The 16,036-nt window shown below is 43.7% G+C and overlaps 1 protein-coding gene across 3 annotated transcripts in view; it reads right to left on the bottom strand.

The window, feature by feature from the left end:
* The window catches only part of LOC130355529 (rho guanine nucleotide exchange factor 7), a 172,030-nt gene that overhangs the window by 137,556 nt on the left and 18,438 nt on the right, over positions 1-16,036 (bottom strand). For 2 of the 3 annotated variants that reach the window (XM_056555770.1, XM_056555771.1), the window contains exon 2: positions 9,866-9,949. In XM_056555770.1, coding sequence (XP_056411745.1) covers positions 9,866-9,949 — 84 coding nt within the window. Of the gene's footprint in view, positions 1-9,865; positions 9,950-10,216; positions 10,309-16,036 lie in introns of those variants that run through there. The other variant, XM_056555772.1, reaches the window with a different exon arrangement.

The raw sequence follows: 16,036 nt of genomic DNA, 5'->3' as shown, positions 1-16,036 counted from the left end.
ATAATCCAGCATATATCTATAGATAAATACAGTGTGACAGCAGACCGTCCAATAATCCAGCACATATCTATAGGAGAAACAGTGTGACAGCAGACCGTCCAATAATCCAGCACATATCTATAGATAAATACAGTGTGACAGCAGACCGTCCAATAATCCAGCATATATCTATATCTATAGGGAAAACAATGTGACAGCAGACCGTCCAATAATCCAGCACATATCTATAGGGGAAAACAGTGTGACAGCAGACTGTCCAATAATCCAGCACATATCTATAGGGGAAACAGTGTGACAGCAGACCGTCCAATAATCCAGCACATATCTATAGGAGAAAACAGTGTGACAGCAGACCGTCCAATAATCCAGCATATATCTATAGATAAATACAGTGTGACAGCAGACTGTCCAATAATCCAGCACATATCTATAGGCGAAACAGTGTGACAGCAGACCGTCCAATAATCCAGCATATATCTATAGATAAATACAGTGTGACAGCAGACTGTCCAATAATCCAGCATATATCTATAGATAAATACAGTGTGACAGCAGACCGTCCAATAATCCAGCATATATCTATAGATAAATACAGTGTGACAGCAGACCGTCCAATAATCCAGCATATATCTATAGGAGAAACAGTGTGACAGCAGACAGTCCAATAATCCAGCACATATCTATATCTATAGGAGAAACAGTGTGACAGCAGACCGTCCAATAATCCAGCACATATCTATATCTATAGGAGAAACAGTGTGACAGCAGACCGTCCAATAATCCAGCACATATCTATATCTATAGGAGAAACAGTGTGACAGCAGACCGTCCAATAATCCAGCACATATCTATATCTATAGGAGAAACAGTGTGACAGCAGACCGTCCAATAATCCAGCACATATCTATAGGGGAAACAGTGTGACAGCAGACCGTCCAATAATCCAGCATATATCTATAGGGGAAACAGTGTGACAGCAGACCGTCCAATAATCCAGCACATATCTATAGGGGAAACAGTGTGACAGCAGACCGTCCAATAATCCAGCATATATCTATATCTATAGGGGAAACAGTGTGACAGCAGACCGTCCAATAATCCAGCATATATCTATAGATAAATACATTGTGACAGCAGACCGTCCAATAATCCAGCATATATCTATAGATAAATACAGTGTGACAGCAGACCGTCCAATAATCCAGCACATATCTATATCTATAGGAGAAACAGTGTGACAGCAGACCGTCCAATAATCCAGCATATATCTATAGATAAATACAGTGTGACAGCAGACCGTCCAATAATCCAGCACATATCTATAGGGGAAACAGTGTGACAGCAGACCGTCCAATAATCCAGCATATATCTATAGGAGAAACAGTGTGACAGCAGACAGTCCAGTAATCCAGCACATATCTATAGGGGAAACAGTGTGACAGCAGACCGTCCAATAATCCAGCATATATCTATAGATAAATACAGTGTGACAGCAGACCGTCCAATAATCCATCATATATCTATAGATAAATACATTGTGACAGCAGACCGTCCAATAATCCAGCATATATCTATAGATAAATACAGTGTGACAGCAGACCGTCCAATAATCCAGCATATATCTATAGGAGAAACAGTGTGACAGCAGACAGTCCAATAATCCAGCACATATCTATATCTATAGGAGAAACAGTGTGACAGCAGACCGTCCAATAATCCAGCACATATCTATAGATAAATACAGTGTGACAGCAGACCGTCCAATAATCCAGCACATATCTATAGGAGAAAACAGTGTGACACCAGACCGTCCAATAATCCAGCATATATCTATAGGGGAAACAGTGTGACAGCAGACCGTCCAATAATCCAGCACATATCTATAGGGGAAACAGTGTGACAGCAGACCGTCCAATAATCCAGCACATATCTATATCTATAGGGGAAACAGTGTGACAGCAGACCGTCCAATAATCCAGCATATATCTATAGGGAAAACAATGTGACAGCAGACCGTCCAATAATCCAGCATATATCTATAGATAAATACAGTGTGACAGCAGACCATCCAATAATCCAGCACATATCTATATCTATAGGGGAAACAGTGTGACAGCAGACAGTCCAATAATCCAGCACATATCTATAGGAGAAACAGTGTGACAGCAGACCGTCCAATAATCCAGCACATATCTATAGGGGAAACAGTGTGACAGCAGACCGTCCAATAATCCAGCACATATCTATATCTATAGGAGAAACAGTGTGACAGCAGACCGTCCAATAATCCAGCACATATCTATATCTATAGGAGAAACAGTGTGACAGCAGACCGTCCAATAATCCAGCACATATCTATATCTATAGGAGAAACAGTGTGACAGCAGACCGTCCAATAATCCAGCACATATCTATAGGGGAAACAGTATGACAGCAGACCGTCCAATAATCCAGCATATATCTATAGATAAATACAGTGTGACAGCAGACCGTCCAATAATCCAGCATATATCTATAGATAAATACAGTGTGACAGCAGACCGTCCAATAATCCAGCATATATCTATAGGGGAAACAGTGTGACAGCAGACCGTCCAATAATCCAGCACATATCTATAGGGGAAACAGTGTGACAGCAGACCGTCCAATAATCCAGCATATATCTATAGGGGAAACAGTGTGACAGCAGACCGTCCAATAATCCAGCATATATCTATAGATAAATACAGTGTGACAGCAGACCGTCCAATAATCCATCATATATCTATAGATAAATACATTGTGACAGCAGACCGTCCAATAATCCATCATATATCTATAGATAAATACATTGTGACAGCAGACCGTCCAATAATCCAGCATATATCTATAGATAAATACAGTGTGACAGCAGACCGTCCAATAATCCAGCATATATCTATAGGAGAAACAGTGTGACAGCAGACAGTCCAATAATCCAGCACATATCTATATCTATAGGAGAAACAGTGTGACAGCAGACCGTCCAATAATCCAGCACATATCTATATCTATAGGAGAAACAGTGTGACACCAGACCGTCCAATAATCCAGCATATATCTATAGGGGAAACAGTGTGACAGCAGACCGTCCAATAATCCAGCACATATCTATAGGGGAAACAGTGTGACAGCAGACCGTCCAATAATCCAGCACATATCTATATCTATAGGGGAAACAGTGTGACAGCAGACCGTCCAATAATCCAGCATATATCTATAGATAAATACAGTGTGACAGCAGACCATCCAATAATCCAGCACATATCTATAGGAGAAACAGTGTGACAGCAGACCGTCCAATAATCCAGCACATATCTATAGGGAAAACAATGTGACAGCAGACCGTCCAATAATCCAGCACATATCTATAGGGGAAAACAGTGTGACAGCAGACCGTCCAATAATCCAGCACATATCTATATCTATAGGGGAAACAGTGTGACAGAAGACCGTCCAATAATCCAGCACATATCTATAGGAGAAACAGTGTGACAGCAGACCGTCCAATAATCCAGCACATATCTATAGGGGAAACAGTGTGACAGCAGACCGTCCAATAATCCAGCACATATCTATAGATAAATACAGTGTGACAGCAGACCGTCCAATAATCCAGCATATATCTATATCTATAGGGAAAACAATGTGACAGCAGACCGTCCAATAATCCAGCACATATCTATAGGGGAAACAGTGTGACAGCAGACAGTCCAATAATCCAGCACATATCTATAGGGGAAACAGTGTGACAGCAGACCGTCCAATAATCCAGCATATATCTATATCTATAGGAGAAACAGTGTGACAGCAGACCGTCCAATAATCCAGCACATATCTATAGGAGAAAACAGTGTGACAGCAGACCGTCCAATAATCCAGCACATATCTATAGGGGAAACAGTGTGACAGCAGACAGTCCAATAATCCAGCACATATCTATAGGGGAAACAGTGTGACAGCAGACCGTCCAATAATCCAGCATATATCTATATCTATAGGAGAAACAGTGTGACAGCAGACCGTCCAATAATCCAGCACATATCTATAGGAGAAAACAGTGTGACAGCAGACCGTCCAATAATCCAGCACATATCTATAGGGGAAACAGTGTGACAGCAGACCGTCCAATAATCCAGCACATATCTATATCTATAGGAGAAACAGTGTGACAGCAGACCGTCCAATAATCCAGCACATATCTATAGGGGAAACAGTGTGACAGCAGACCGTCCAATAATCCAGCACATATCTATAGGGGAAACAGTGTGACAGCAGACCGTCCAATAATCCAGCACATATCTATAGGGGAAACAGTGTGACAGCAGACCGTCCAATAATCCAGCACATATCTATAGGAGAAAACAGTGTGACAGCAGACCGTCCAATAATCCAGCACATATCTATAGGGGAAACAGTGTGACAGCAGACCGTCCAATAATCCAGCACATATCTATATCTATAGGAGAAACAGTGTGACAGCAGACTGTCCAATAATCCAGCACATATCTATAGGGGAAACAGTGTGACAGCAGACAGTCCAATAATCCAGCACATATCTATATCTATAGGAGAAAACAGTGTGACAGCAGACCGTCCAATAATCCAGCACATATCTATATCTATAGGAGAAACAGTGTGACAGCAGACCGTCCAATAATCCAGCACATATCTATATCTATAGGAGAAACAGTGTGACAGCAGACCGTCCAATAATCCAGCACATATCTATAGGAGAAAACAGTGTGACAGCAGACCGTCCAATAATCCAGCACATATCTATAGGGGAAACAGTATGACAGCAGACCGTCCAATAATCCAGCATATATCTATAGATAAATACAGTGTGACAGCAGACCGTCCAATAATCCAGCACATATCTATAGGAGAAACAGTGTGACAGCAGACCGTCCAATAATCCAGCACATATCTATATCTATAGGGAAAACAATGTGACAGCAGACCGTCCAATAATCCAGCACATATCTATAGGGGAAAACAGTGTGACAGCAGACTGTCCAATAATCCAGCACATATCTATAGGGGAAACAGTGTGACAGCAGACCGTCCAATAATCCAGCACATATCTATAGGAGAAAACAGTGTGACAGCAGACCGTCCAATAATCCAGCACATATCTATAGGCGAAACAGTGTGACAGCAGACCGTCCAATAATCCAGCATATATCTATAGATAAATACAGTGTGACAGCAGACTGTCCAATAATCCAGCATATATCTATAGATAAATACAGTGTGACAGCAGACCGTCCAATAATCCAGCATATATCTATAGATAAATACAGTGTGACAGCAGACCGTCCAATAATCCAGCATATATCTATAGGAGAAACAGTGTGACAGCAGACCGTCCAATAATCCAGCACATATCTATATCTATAGGAGAAACAGTGTGACAGCAGACCGTCCAATAATCCAGCACATATCTATATCTATAGGAGAAACAGTGTGACAGCAGACCGTCCAATAATCCAGCACATATCTATATCTATAGGAGAAACAGTGTGACAGCAGACCGTCCAATAATCCAGCACATATCTATAGGGGAAACAGTGTGACAGCAGACCGTCCAATAATCCAGCATATATCTATAGGGGAAACAGTGTGACAGCAGACCGTCCAATAATCCAGCACATATCTATAGGGGAAACAGTGTGACAGCAGACCGTCCAATAATCCAGCATATATCTATATCTATAGGGGAAACAGTGTGACAGCAGACCGTCCAATAATCCAGCATATATCTATAGATAAATACATTGTGACAGCAGACCGTCCAATAATCCAGCATATATCTATAGATAAATACAGTGTGACAGCAGACCGTCCAATAATCCAGCACATATCTATATCTATAGGAGAAACAGTGTGACAGCAGACCGTCCAATAATCCAGCATATATCTATAGATAAATACAGTGTGACAGCAGACCGTCCAATAATCCAGCACATATCTATAGGGGAAACAGTGTGACAGCAGACCGTCCAATAATCCAGCATATATCTATAGGAGAAACAGTGTGACAGCAGACAGTCCAGTAATCCAGCACATATCTATAGGGGAAACAGTGTGACAGCAGACCGTCCAATAATCCAGCATATATCTATAGATAAATACAGTGTGACAGCAGACCGTCCAATAATCCATCATATATCTATAGATAAATACATTGTGACAGCAGACCGTCCAATAATCCAGCATATATCTATAGATAAATACAGTGTGACAGCAGACCGTCCAATAATCCAGCATATATCTATAGGAGAAACAGTGTGACAGCAGACAGTCCAATAATCCAGCACATATCTATATCTATAGGAGAAACAGTGTGACAGCAGACCGTCCAATAATCCAGCACATATCTATAGATAAATACAGTGTGACAGCAGACCGTCCAATAATCCAGCACATATCTATAGGAGAAAACAGTGTGACACCAGACCGTCCAATAATCCAGCATATATCTATAGGGGAAACAGTGTGACAGCAGACCGTCCAATAATCCAGCACATATCTATAGGGGAAACAGTGTGACAGCAGACCGTCCAATAATCCAGCACATATCTATATCTATAGGGGAAACAGTGTGACAGCAGACCGTCCAATAATCCAGCATATATCTATAGGGAAAACAATGTGACAGCAGACCGTCCAATAATCCAGCATATATCTATAGATAAATACAGTGTGACAGCAGACCATCCAATAATCCAGCACATATCTATATCTATAGGGGAAACAGTGTGACAGCAGACAGTCCAATAATCCAGCACATATCTATAGGAGAAACAGTGTGACAGCAGACCGTCCAATAATCCAGCACATATCTATAGGGGAAACAGTGTGACAGCAGACCGTCCAATAATCCAGCACATATCTATATCTATAGGAGAAACAGTGTGACAGCAGACCGTCCAATAATCCAGCACATATCTATATCTATAGGAGAAACAGTGTGACAGCAGACCGTCCAATAATCCAGCACATATCTATATCTATAGGAGAAACAGTGTGACAGCAGACCGTCCAATAATCCAGCACATATCTATAGGGGAAACAGTATGACAGCAGACCGTCCAATAATCCAGCATATATCTATAGATAAATACAGTGTGACAGCAGACCGTCCAATAATCCAGCATATATCTATAGATAAATACAGTGTGACAGCAGACCGTCCAATAATCCAGCATATATCTATAGGAGAAACAGTGTGACAGCAGACAGTCCAATAATCCAGCACATATCTATATCTATAGGAGAAACAGTGTGACAGCAGACCGTCCAATAATCCAGCACATATCTATATCTATAGGAGAAACAGTGTGACAGCAGACCGTCCAATAATCCAGCACATATCTATAGGGGAAACAGTGTGACAGCAGACCGTCCAATAATCCAGCATATATCTATAGGGGAAACAGTGTGACAGCAGACCGTCCAATAATCCAGCATATATCTATAGATAAATACAGTGTGACAGCAGACCGTCCAATAATCCAGCATATATCTATAGATAAATAAATTGTGACAGCAGACCGTACAATAATCCAGCATATATCTATATCTATAGGGGAAACAGTGTGACAGCAGACAGTCCAATAATCCAGCACATATCTATAGGAGAAACAGTGTGACAGCAGACCGTCCAATAATCCAGCACATATCTATAGGGGAAACAGTGTGACAGCAGACCGTCCAATAATCCAGCACATATCTATATCTATAGGAGAAACAGTGTGACAGCAGACCGTCCAATAATCCAGCACATATCTATATCTATAGGAGAAACAGTGTGACAGCAGACCGTCCAATAATCCAGCACATATCTATATCTATAGGAGAAACAGTGTGACAGCAGACCGTCCAATAATCCAGCACATATCTATAGGGGAAACAGTATGACAGCAGACCGTCCAATAATCCAGCATATATCTATAGATAAATACAGTGTGACAGCAGACCGTCCAATAATCCAGCATATATCTATAGATAAATACAGTGTGACAGCAGACCGTCCAATAATCCAGCATATATCTATAGGAGAAACAGTGTGACAGCAGACAGTCCAATAATCCAGCACATATCTATATCTATAGGAGAAACAGTGTGACAGCAGACCGTCCAATAATCCAGCACATATCTATATCTATAGGAGAAACAGTGTGACAGCAGACAGTCCAATAATCCAGCACATATCTATAGGGGAAACAGTGTGACAGCAGACCGTCCAATAATCCAGCACATATCTATATCTATAGGAGAAACAGTGTGACAGCAGACAGTCCAATAATCCAGCACATATCTATAGGGGAAACAATGTGACAGCAGACCGTCCAATAATCCAGCACATATCTATAGGGGAAACAGTGTGACAGCAGACCGTCCAATAATCCAGCATATATCTATAGGGGAAACAGTGTGACAGCAGACCGTCCAATAATCCAGCATATATCTATAGATAAATACAGTGTGACAGCAGACCGTCCAATAATCCAGCATATATCTATAGATAAATAAATTGTGACAGCAGACCGTACAATAATCCAGCATATATCTATAGATAAATACAGTGTGACAGCAGACCGTCCAATAATCCAGCACATATCTATATCTATAGGAGAAACAGTGTGACACCAGACCGTCCAATAATCCAGCATATATCTATATCTATAGAAGAAACAGTGTGACACCAGACCGTCCAATAATCCAGCACATATCTATATCTATAGATAAATACAGTGTGACAGCAGACCGTCCAATAATCCAGCATATATCTATAGGAGAAACAGTGTGACAGCAGACCGTACAATAATCCAGCACATATCTATAGGGGAAACAGTGTGACAGCAGACCGTCCAATAATCCAGCATATATCTATAGATAAATACAGTGTGACAGCAGACCGTCCAATAATCCATCATATATCTATAGATAAATACATTGTGACAGCAGACCGTCCAATAATCCATCATATATCTATAGATAAATACATTGTGACAGCAGACCGTCCAATAATCCAGCATATATCTATAGATAAATACAGTGTGACAGCAGACCGTCCAATAATCCAGCATATATCTATAGGAGAAACAGTGTGACAGCAGACAGTCCAATAATCCAGCACATATCTATATCTATAGGAGAAACAGTGTGACAGCAGACCGTCCAATAATCCAGCACATATCTATATCTATAGGAGAAACAGTGTGACACCAGACCGTCCAATAATCCAGCATATATCTATAGGGGAAACAGTGTGACAGCAGACCGTCCAATAATCCAGCACATATCTATAGGGGAAACAGTGTGACAGCAGACCGTCCAATAATCCAGCACATATCTATATCTATAGGGGAAACAGTGTGACAGCAGACCGTCCAATAATCCAGCATATATCTATAGATAAATACAGTGTGACAGCAGACCATCCAATAATCCAGCACATATCTATAGGAGAAACAGTGTGACAGCAGACCGTCCAATAATCCAGCACATATCTATAGGGAAAACAATGTGACAGCAGACCGTCCAATAATCCAGCACATATCTATAGGGGAAAACAGTGTGACAGCAGACCGTCCAATAATCCAGCACATATCTATATCTATAGGGGAAACAGTGTGACAGCAGACCGTCCAATAATCCAGCACATATCTATAGGAGAAACAGTGTGACAGCAGACCGTCCAATAATCCAGCACATATCTATAGGGGAAACAGTGTGACAGCAGACCGTCCAATAATCCAGCACATATCTATAGGAGAAACAGTGTGACAGCAGAAGGTTCAATAATCCAGAACACATCTATAGGGGGGACACTCACCTCCAAATTGAAGTGGCTGCAGCCCTTGAGGAACTCCCTGATGTTTCCCAGGCACTCGGCCTCGGTGCGCGGTTCCGGGTACACCTGCAGGACAGACAGACAGACACCGGGTTAGAGGCAGGACAGATAACCCCGGGAATCCCCCCAGACTGAACACAGGACCCCCGCCTCATCCCCGTACAGGTCACTGGTTGCGGTCTGCAGGCGGTTCCGCACCTTATAGATTTATCTCCTCTTTCTTCGGCTTCTTTTTTAATGCCACCAGGAAACAAATCCCAGCTCAGGAAATGACGTGTAATGCAGGGAAGACGGGGCCTCCCCCTCCGTGCAGAGCCCCTAGGGCCACATTACCTGTGCTCCAGTGATGTGCCAGAAGACCCCCGCCACTGCCGGAGCCCCCTCAGAGAACCCCGCCACTGCCGGAGCCCCCTCAGAGAACCCCGCCACTGCCGGAGCCCCCTCAGAGGAACCCCGCCACTGCCGGAGCCCCCTCAGAGAACCCCGCCACTGCCGGAGCCCCCTAAGAGAACCCCGCCACTGCCGGAGCCCCCTAAGAGAACCCCGCCACTGCCGGAGCCCCCTAGAAGAACCCCGCCACTGCCGGAGCCCCCTAAGAGAACCCCGCCACTGCCGGAGCCCCCTAGAAGAACCCCGCCACTGCCGGAGCCCCCTAAGAGAACCCCGCCACTGCCGGAGCCCCCTAAGAGAACCCCGCCACTGCCGGAGCCCCCTCAGAGAACCCCGCCACTGCCAGAGCCCCCTCAGAGAACCCCGCCACTGCCAGAGCCCCCTAGAAGAACCCCGCCACTGCCGGAGCCCCCTAAGAGAACCCCGCCACTGCCGGAGCCCCCTAAGAGAACCCCGCCACTGCCAGAGCCCCCTAGAAGAACCCCGCCACTGCCGGAGCCCCCTAAGAGAACCCCGCCACTGCCGGAGCCCCCTAGAAGAACCCCGCCACTGCCGGAGCCCCCTAAGAGAACCCCGCCACTGCCGGAGCCCCCTCAGAGAACCCCGCCACTGCCGGAGCCCCCTCAGAGAACCCCGCCACTGCCGGAGCCCCCTAAGAGAACCCCGCCACTGCCGGAGCCCCCTAGGAGAACCCCGCCACTGCCAGAGCCCCCTCAGAGAACCCCGCCACTGCCAGAGCCCCCTAGAAGAACCCCGCCACTGCCGGAGCCCCCTAAGAGAACCCCGCCACTGCCGGAGCCCCCTAAGAGAACCCCGCCACTGCCAGAGCCCCCTAGAAGAACCCCGCCACTGCCGGAGCCCCCTAAGAGAACCCCGCCACTGCCGGAGCGGGGGGGGGGGGGGATATTGTATTCTGTCACTAGTATATATCTGACACCCAGCTATGTAACCACATCCACGATCAGCCAAGCCTTGCACTTCAGATAGGGACAAGCGGCTGCCAGACACCTTTGGCGCTTATCTCCATAGGGACCAAAAGATCCGCCAGGTTACAAACCACCTGCCTGAGGGCCATCATGAGGCCGTCTATTACTTGTATGGCCATGATCTGTAATTGCTTCACCTCACGTGTGGGCTATAGCCAAGGGCATACATATAAAGATATGCCAACATATACCGTGGCACAGTCATTAGGTACTAGCGACTACATCTGGTCTGTTTTATGTGCGGGTCACCACAGATTAGTCTACCAAGATTGTGTAATATTAAATCATATTTAGAAACAAATCATAACTGTATACAGATACATAAACAGACCAGACGTCACTAGTAGAGGACATTTGGTCTATAGAAAGCTTAGGCCGCATCACCCTCTTGTATTTTGAGATATTTTGATGTACACCAGCAGTACCGAGCCCAAATGTGATGTGGACCCAGCCTGAAGATGGCTTCTCATATCCCAAACTAGAAGGGAAACAAAGCTGCAAGTCTTTCCACTATAGTTTTTCTCTGTATTGGCTCCACTCCTGGTTCTGGTTAAAAATACTGTGTGTGAACATAGCCATAGGCTGTCAGGGCATGCTGGGAGTTGTAGTTTTGCCACACGTGGAGGAACCATGGTTGGAAAACACTGGCCTAAGCCTACACCAGTGTTCTTCAAACTGTGGCCCTCCAGATGTTGCAAAACTACAATTCCCAGCATGCCCGGACAGCCGTTGGCTGTCCAGGCATGCTGGGAGTTGTAGTTTTGCAACATCTGGAGGGCCACAGTTTGAAGACTGCTGGCCTACACAGACACATTGGTGAATCAGACATGTCACTTCTACATCACATGACTTCCGCAACTTGTATGAAAATTTATTAGAATACGGTGAATATTTAGGTTCTGTTCACACCTAATGTCTCCAGTAGAGATGAGCGAACTTACAGTAAATTTGATTCGTCACGAACTTCTCGGCTCGGCAGTTGATGACTTATCCTGCGTAAATTAGTTCAGCCTTCAGGTGCTCCAGTGGGCTGGAAAAGGTGGATACATTCCTAGGAAAGAGTCTCCTAGGACTGTATCCACCTTTTCCAGCCCACGGGAGCACCTGAAAGCTGAACTAATTTATGCAGGATAAGTTATCAACTGCCAAGCCGAGAAGTTCGTGACGAATCGAATTTACTGTAAGTTCGCTCATCTCTAGTCTCCAGTATGGAGGTGTCCATCAGCAAGGTAAGCCAACGTATACCGCGGTGTACTGCCAGCGGGTCCACTGAGATTAATGGACTGAACATAGTCTGCTGGTGACCAAGTTCAGTCCATATCCCAAACATTTAGGGGGACATCTATGGCCCTGCACCCTGACCGCCTCCCATTAGTTCATATTCCCTGCTGGGAGCAGTGAATGGTCAGGCGGTGCGGACGAATCAGGACTTACAGCAGGGAATATTAAATTATGGCGCTGTAAATTCATATTCTCTGCCTGGAGCCGTGATTAGTCAGTCAGGGACAACCAATCAGGGCTCCCGCCAGGGAATAAGAGGTTATGGAGCTGTAAGTTCACATCCCACCTGGGAGCTGTGATTGGTCAGTCGGTGCCAACCATGCGGATCAAATCGGATGTGTGTAATGGATCCGATTTTTTTTTTTTTTTATGGAGGTCAATGGATCCGACTTTATATACAATTTCATACGATTTTAAGTTAGAAAATCATGTACTTAAGTCAGATGGAGAAATCGTGATGTGAACGCAGCCTAAGTATACACTTGGGAAATGTACCAAAGGTAGTCAACCTTCTAACATACTCCTCCAACAAGGCTTTTTTCATACGACTTTTGTGGTGTACATTTGCCGTATACATCAGGAAATCTCAGTGTTCACACAAATGTACCCACAGCCTATATCAAATGTATGCCAATAAATGTCCTCAGGCAGTATGTGTCCGCATTCCTTTTTTTTTTTTTAATCCCTCTGTGATCTTAAGAACAGGGACCCAAGCCTCCTATTGGAATGGAGTGTAAAATAAAAAAATGTTTTTAAAAGTCCCAAAAGGAAACATTTATATGAAATCATTAGATTGCATTTGCTGTATAATGCTATGCCTATTGCATAGAATTATACAGTGAGATCGGCGCTCCACTGCTACAGCCAGGCTGTATTATTGGAAGGATGATCTGGCAGCAGGGGGAAGGTGAAGGGACCCACTTCTGTCATTGTAGCTCATTGGACTCCCGCAATCATGTTTGGGGGGTCCAATTAGCCCACTGACCTATCCTAGATATGTTTACATGCCGTGATTGGCATTGTTCACAGTCTAAAGGGTTAATGATGGGCAGCAGTGAGTGTCTGGCTTCTATATGTCAGAGGAACCCAAAAGAGGCAAATGACCAGGACTGTCAGCGCAGGTGAATATAGCATGTACTGTGACATCACTTAAAAAAAGAGATGTCACAGCGCAAGGATAATAGACACAGGTATAATAAAGTGATCTCTGTGCACCAGTGTGATGTCACAGCACAAGGATAATATACACAGGTATAATAAAGTGATCTCTGTGCACCAGTGTGATGTCACAGCACAAGGATAATAGACACAGGTATAATAAAGTGATCTCTGTGCACCAGTGTGATATCACAGCACAAGGATAATAGACACAGGTATAATAAAGTGATCTCTGTGCACCAGTGTGATGTCACAGCACAAGGATAATATACACAGGTATAATAAAGTGATCTCTGTGCACCAGTGTGATGTCACAGCACAAGGATAATAGACACAGGTATAATAAAGTGATCTCTGTGCACCAGTGTGATATCACAGCACAAGGATAATAGACACAGGTATAATAAAGTGATCTCTGTGCACCAGTGTGATGTCACAGCACAAGGATAATAGACACAGGTATAATACAGTGATCTCTGTGCACCAGTGTGATGTCACAGCACAAGGATAATAGACACAGGTATAATAAAGTGATCTCTGTGCACCAGTGTGATGTCACAGCACAAGGATAATAGACACAGGTATAATAAAGTGATCTCTGCACCAGTGTGATGTCACAGCACAAGGATAATAGACACAGGTATAATACAGTGATCTCTGAGCACCAGTGTGATGTCACAGCACAAGGATAATATACACAGGTATAATAAAGTGATCTCTGTGCACCAGTGTGATGTCACAGCACAAGGATAATAGACACAGGTATAATAAAGTGATCTCTGAGCACCAGTGTGATGTCACAGCACAAGGATAATATACACCGGTATAATAAAGTGATCTCTGTGCACCAGTGTGATGTCACAGCACAAGAATAATATACACAGGTATAATAAAGTGATCTCTGTGCACCAGTGTGATGTCACAGCACAAGGATAATAGACACAGGTATAATAAAGTGATCTCTGTGCACCAGTGTGATGTCACAGCACAAGGATAATAGACACAGGTATAATAAAGTGATCTCTGTGCACCAGTGTGATGTCACAGCACAAGGATAATAGACACAGGTATAATAAAGTGATCTCTGCACCAGTGTGATGTCACAGAACAAGGATAATAGACACAGGCATAATAAAGTGATCTCTGTGCACCAGTGTGATGTCACAGTACAAGGATAATAGACACAGGTATAATAAAGTGATCTCTGTGCACCAGTGTGATGTCACAGCACAAGGATAATAGACACAGGTATAATAAAGTGATCTCTGTGCACCAGTGTGATGTCACAGAACAAGGATAATAGACACAGGCATAATAAAGTGATCTCTGTGCACCAGTGTGATGTCACAGCACAAGGATAATAGACACAGGTATAATAAAGTGATCTCTGTGCACCAGTGTGAGGTCACAGCACAAGGATAATAGACACAGGTATAATAAAGTGATCTCTGTGCACCAGTGTGATGTCACAGCACAAGGATAATAGACACAGGTATAATAAAGTGATCTCTGTGCACCAGTGTGATGTCACAGTACAAGGATAATAGACACAGGTATAATAAAGTGATCTCTGTGCACCAGTGTGATGTCACAGCACAAGGATAATAGACACAGGATAATAGACACAGGTATAATAAAGTGATCTCTGTGCACCAGTGTGATGTCACAGTACAAGGATAATAGACACAGGTATAATAAAGTGATCTCTGTGCACCAGTGTGATGTCTCAGCACAAGGATAATAGACACAGGTATAATAAAGTGATCTCTGTGCACCAGTGTGATATCACAGCACAAGGATAATAGACACAGGTATAATAAAGTGATCTCTGTGCACCAGTGTGATGTCACAGCACAAGGATAATAGACACAGGTATAATACAGTGATCTCTGTGCACCAGTGTGATGTCACAGCACAAGGATAATAGACACAGGTATAATAAAGTGATCTCTGTGCACCAGTGTGATGTCACAGCACAAGGATAATAGACACAGGTATAATAAAGTGATCTCTGCACCAGTGTGATGTCACAGCACAAGGATAATAGACACAGGTATAATACAGTGATCTCTGAGCACCAGTGTGATGTCACAGCACAAGGATAATATACACAGGTATAATAAAGTGATCTCAGTGCACCAGTGTGATGTCACAGCACAAGGATAATAGACACAGGTATAATAAAGTGATCTCTGTGCACCAGTGTGATATCACAGCACAAGGATAATAGACACAGGTATAATAAAGTGATCTCTGTGCACCAGTGTGATGTCACAGCACAAGGATAATATACACAGGTATAATAAAGTGATCTCTGTGCACCAGTGTGATGTCACAG

The sequence above is a fragment of the Hyla sarda genome, chromosome 2 (genome assembly GCF_029499605.1).
Source record: "Hyla sarda isolate aHylSar1 chromosome 2, aHylSar1.hap1, whole genome shotgun sequence".
NCBI classification, from domain to species: Eukaryota; Metazoa; Chordata; class Amphibia; order Anura; family Hylidae; genus Hyla; species Hyla sarda.
The sequence above is the reverse complement of the archived record's forward strand: the minus strand, read 5'-3'. Positions and strand labels throughout refer to the sequence as shown.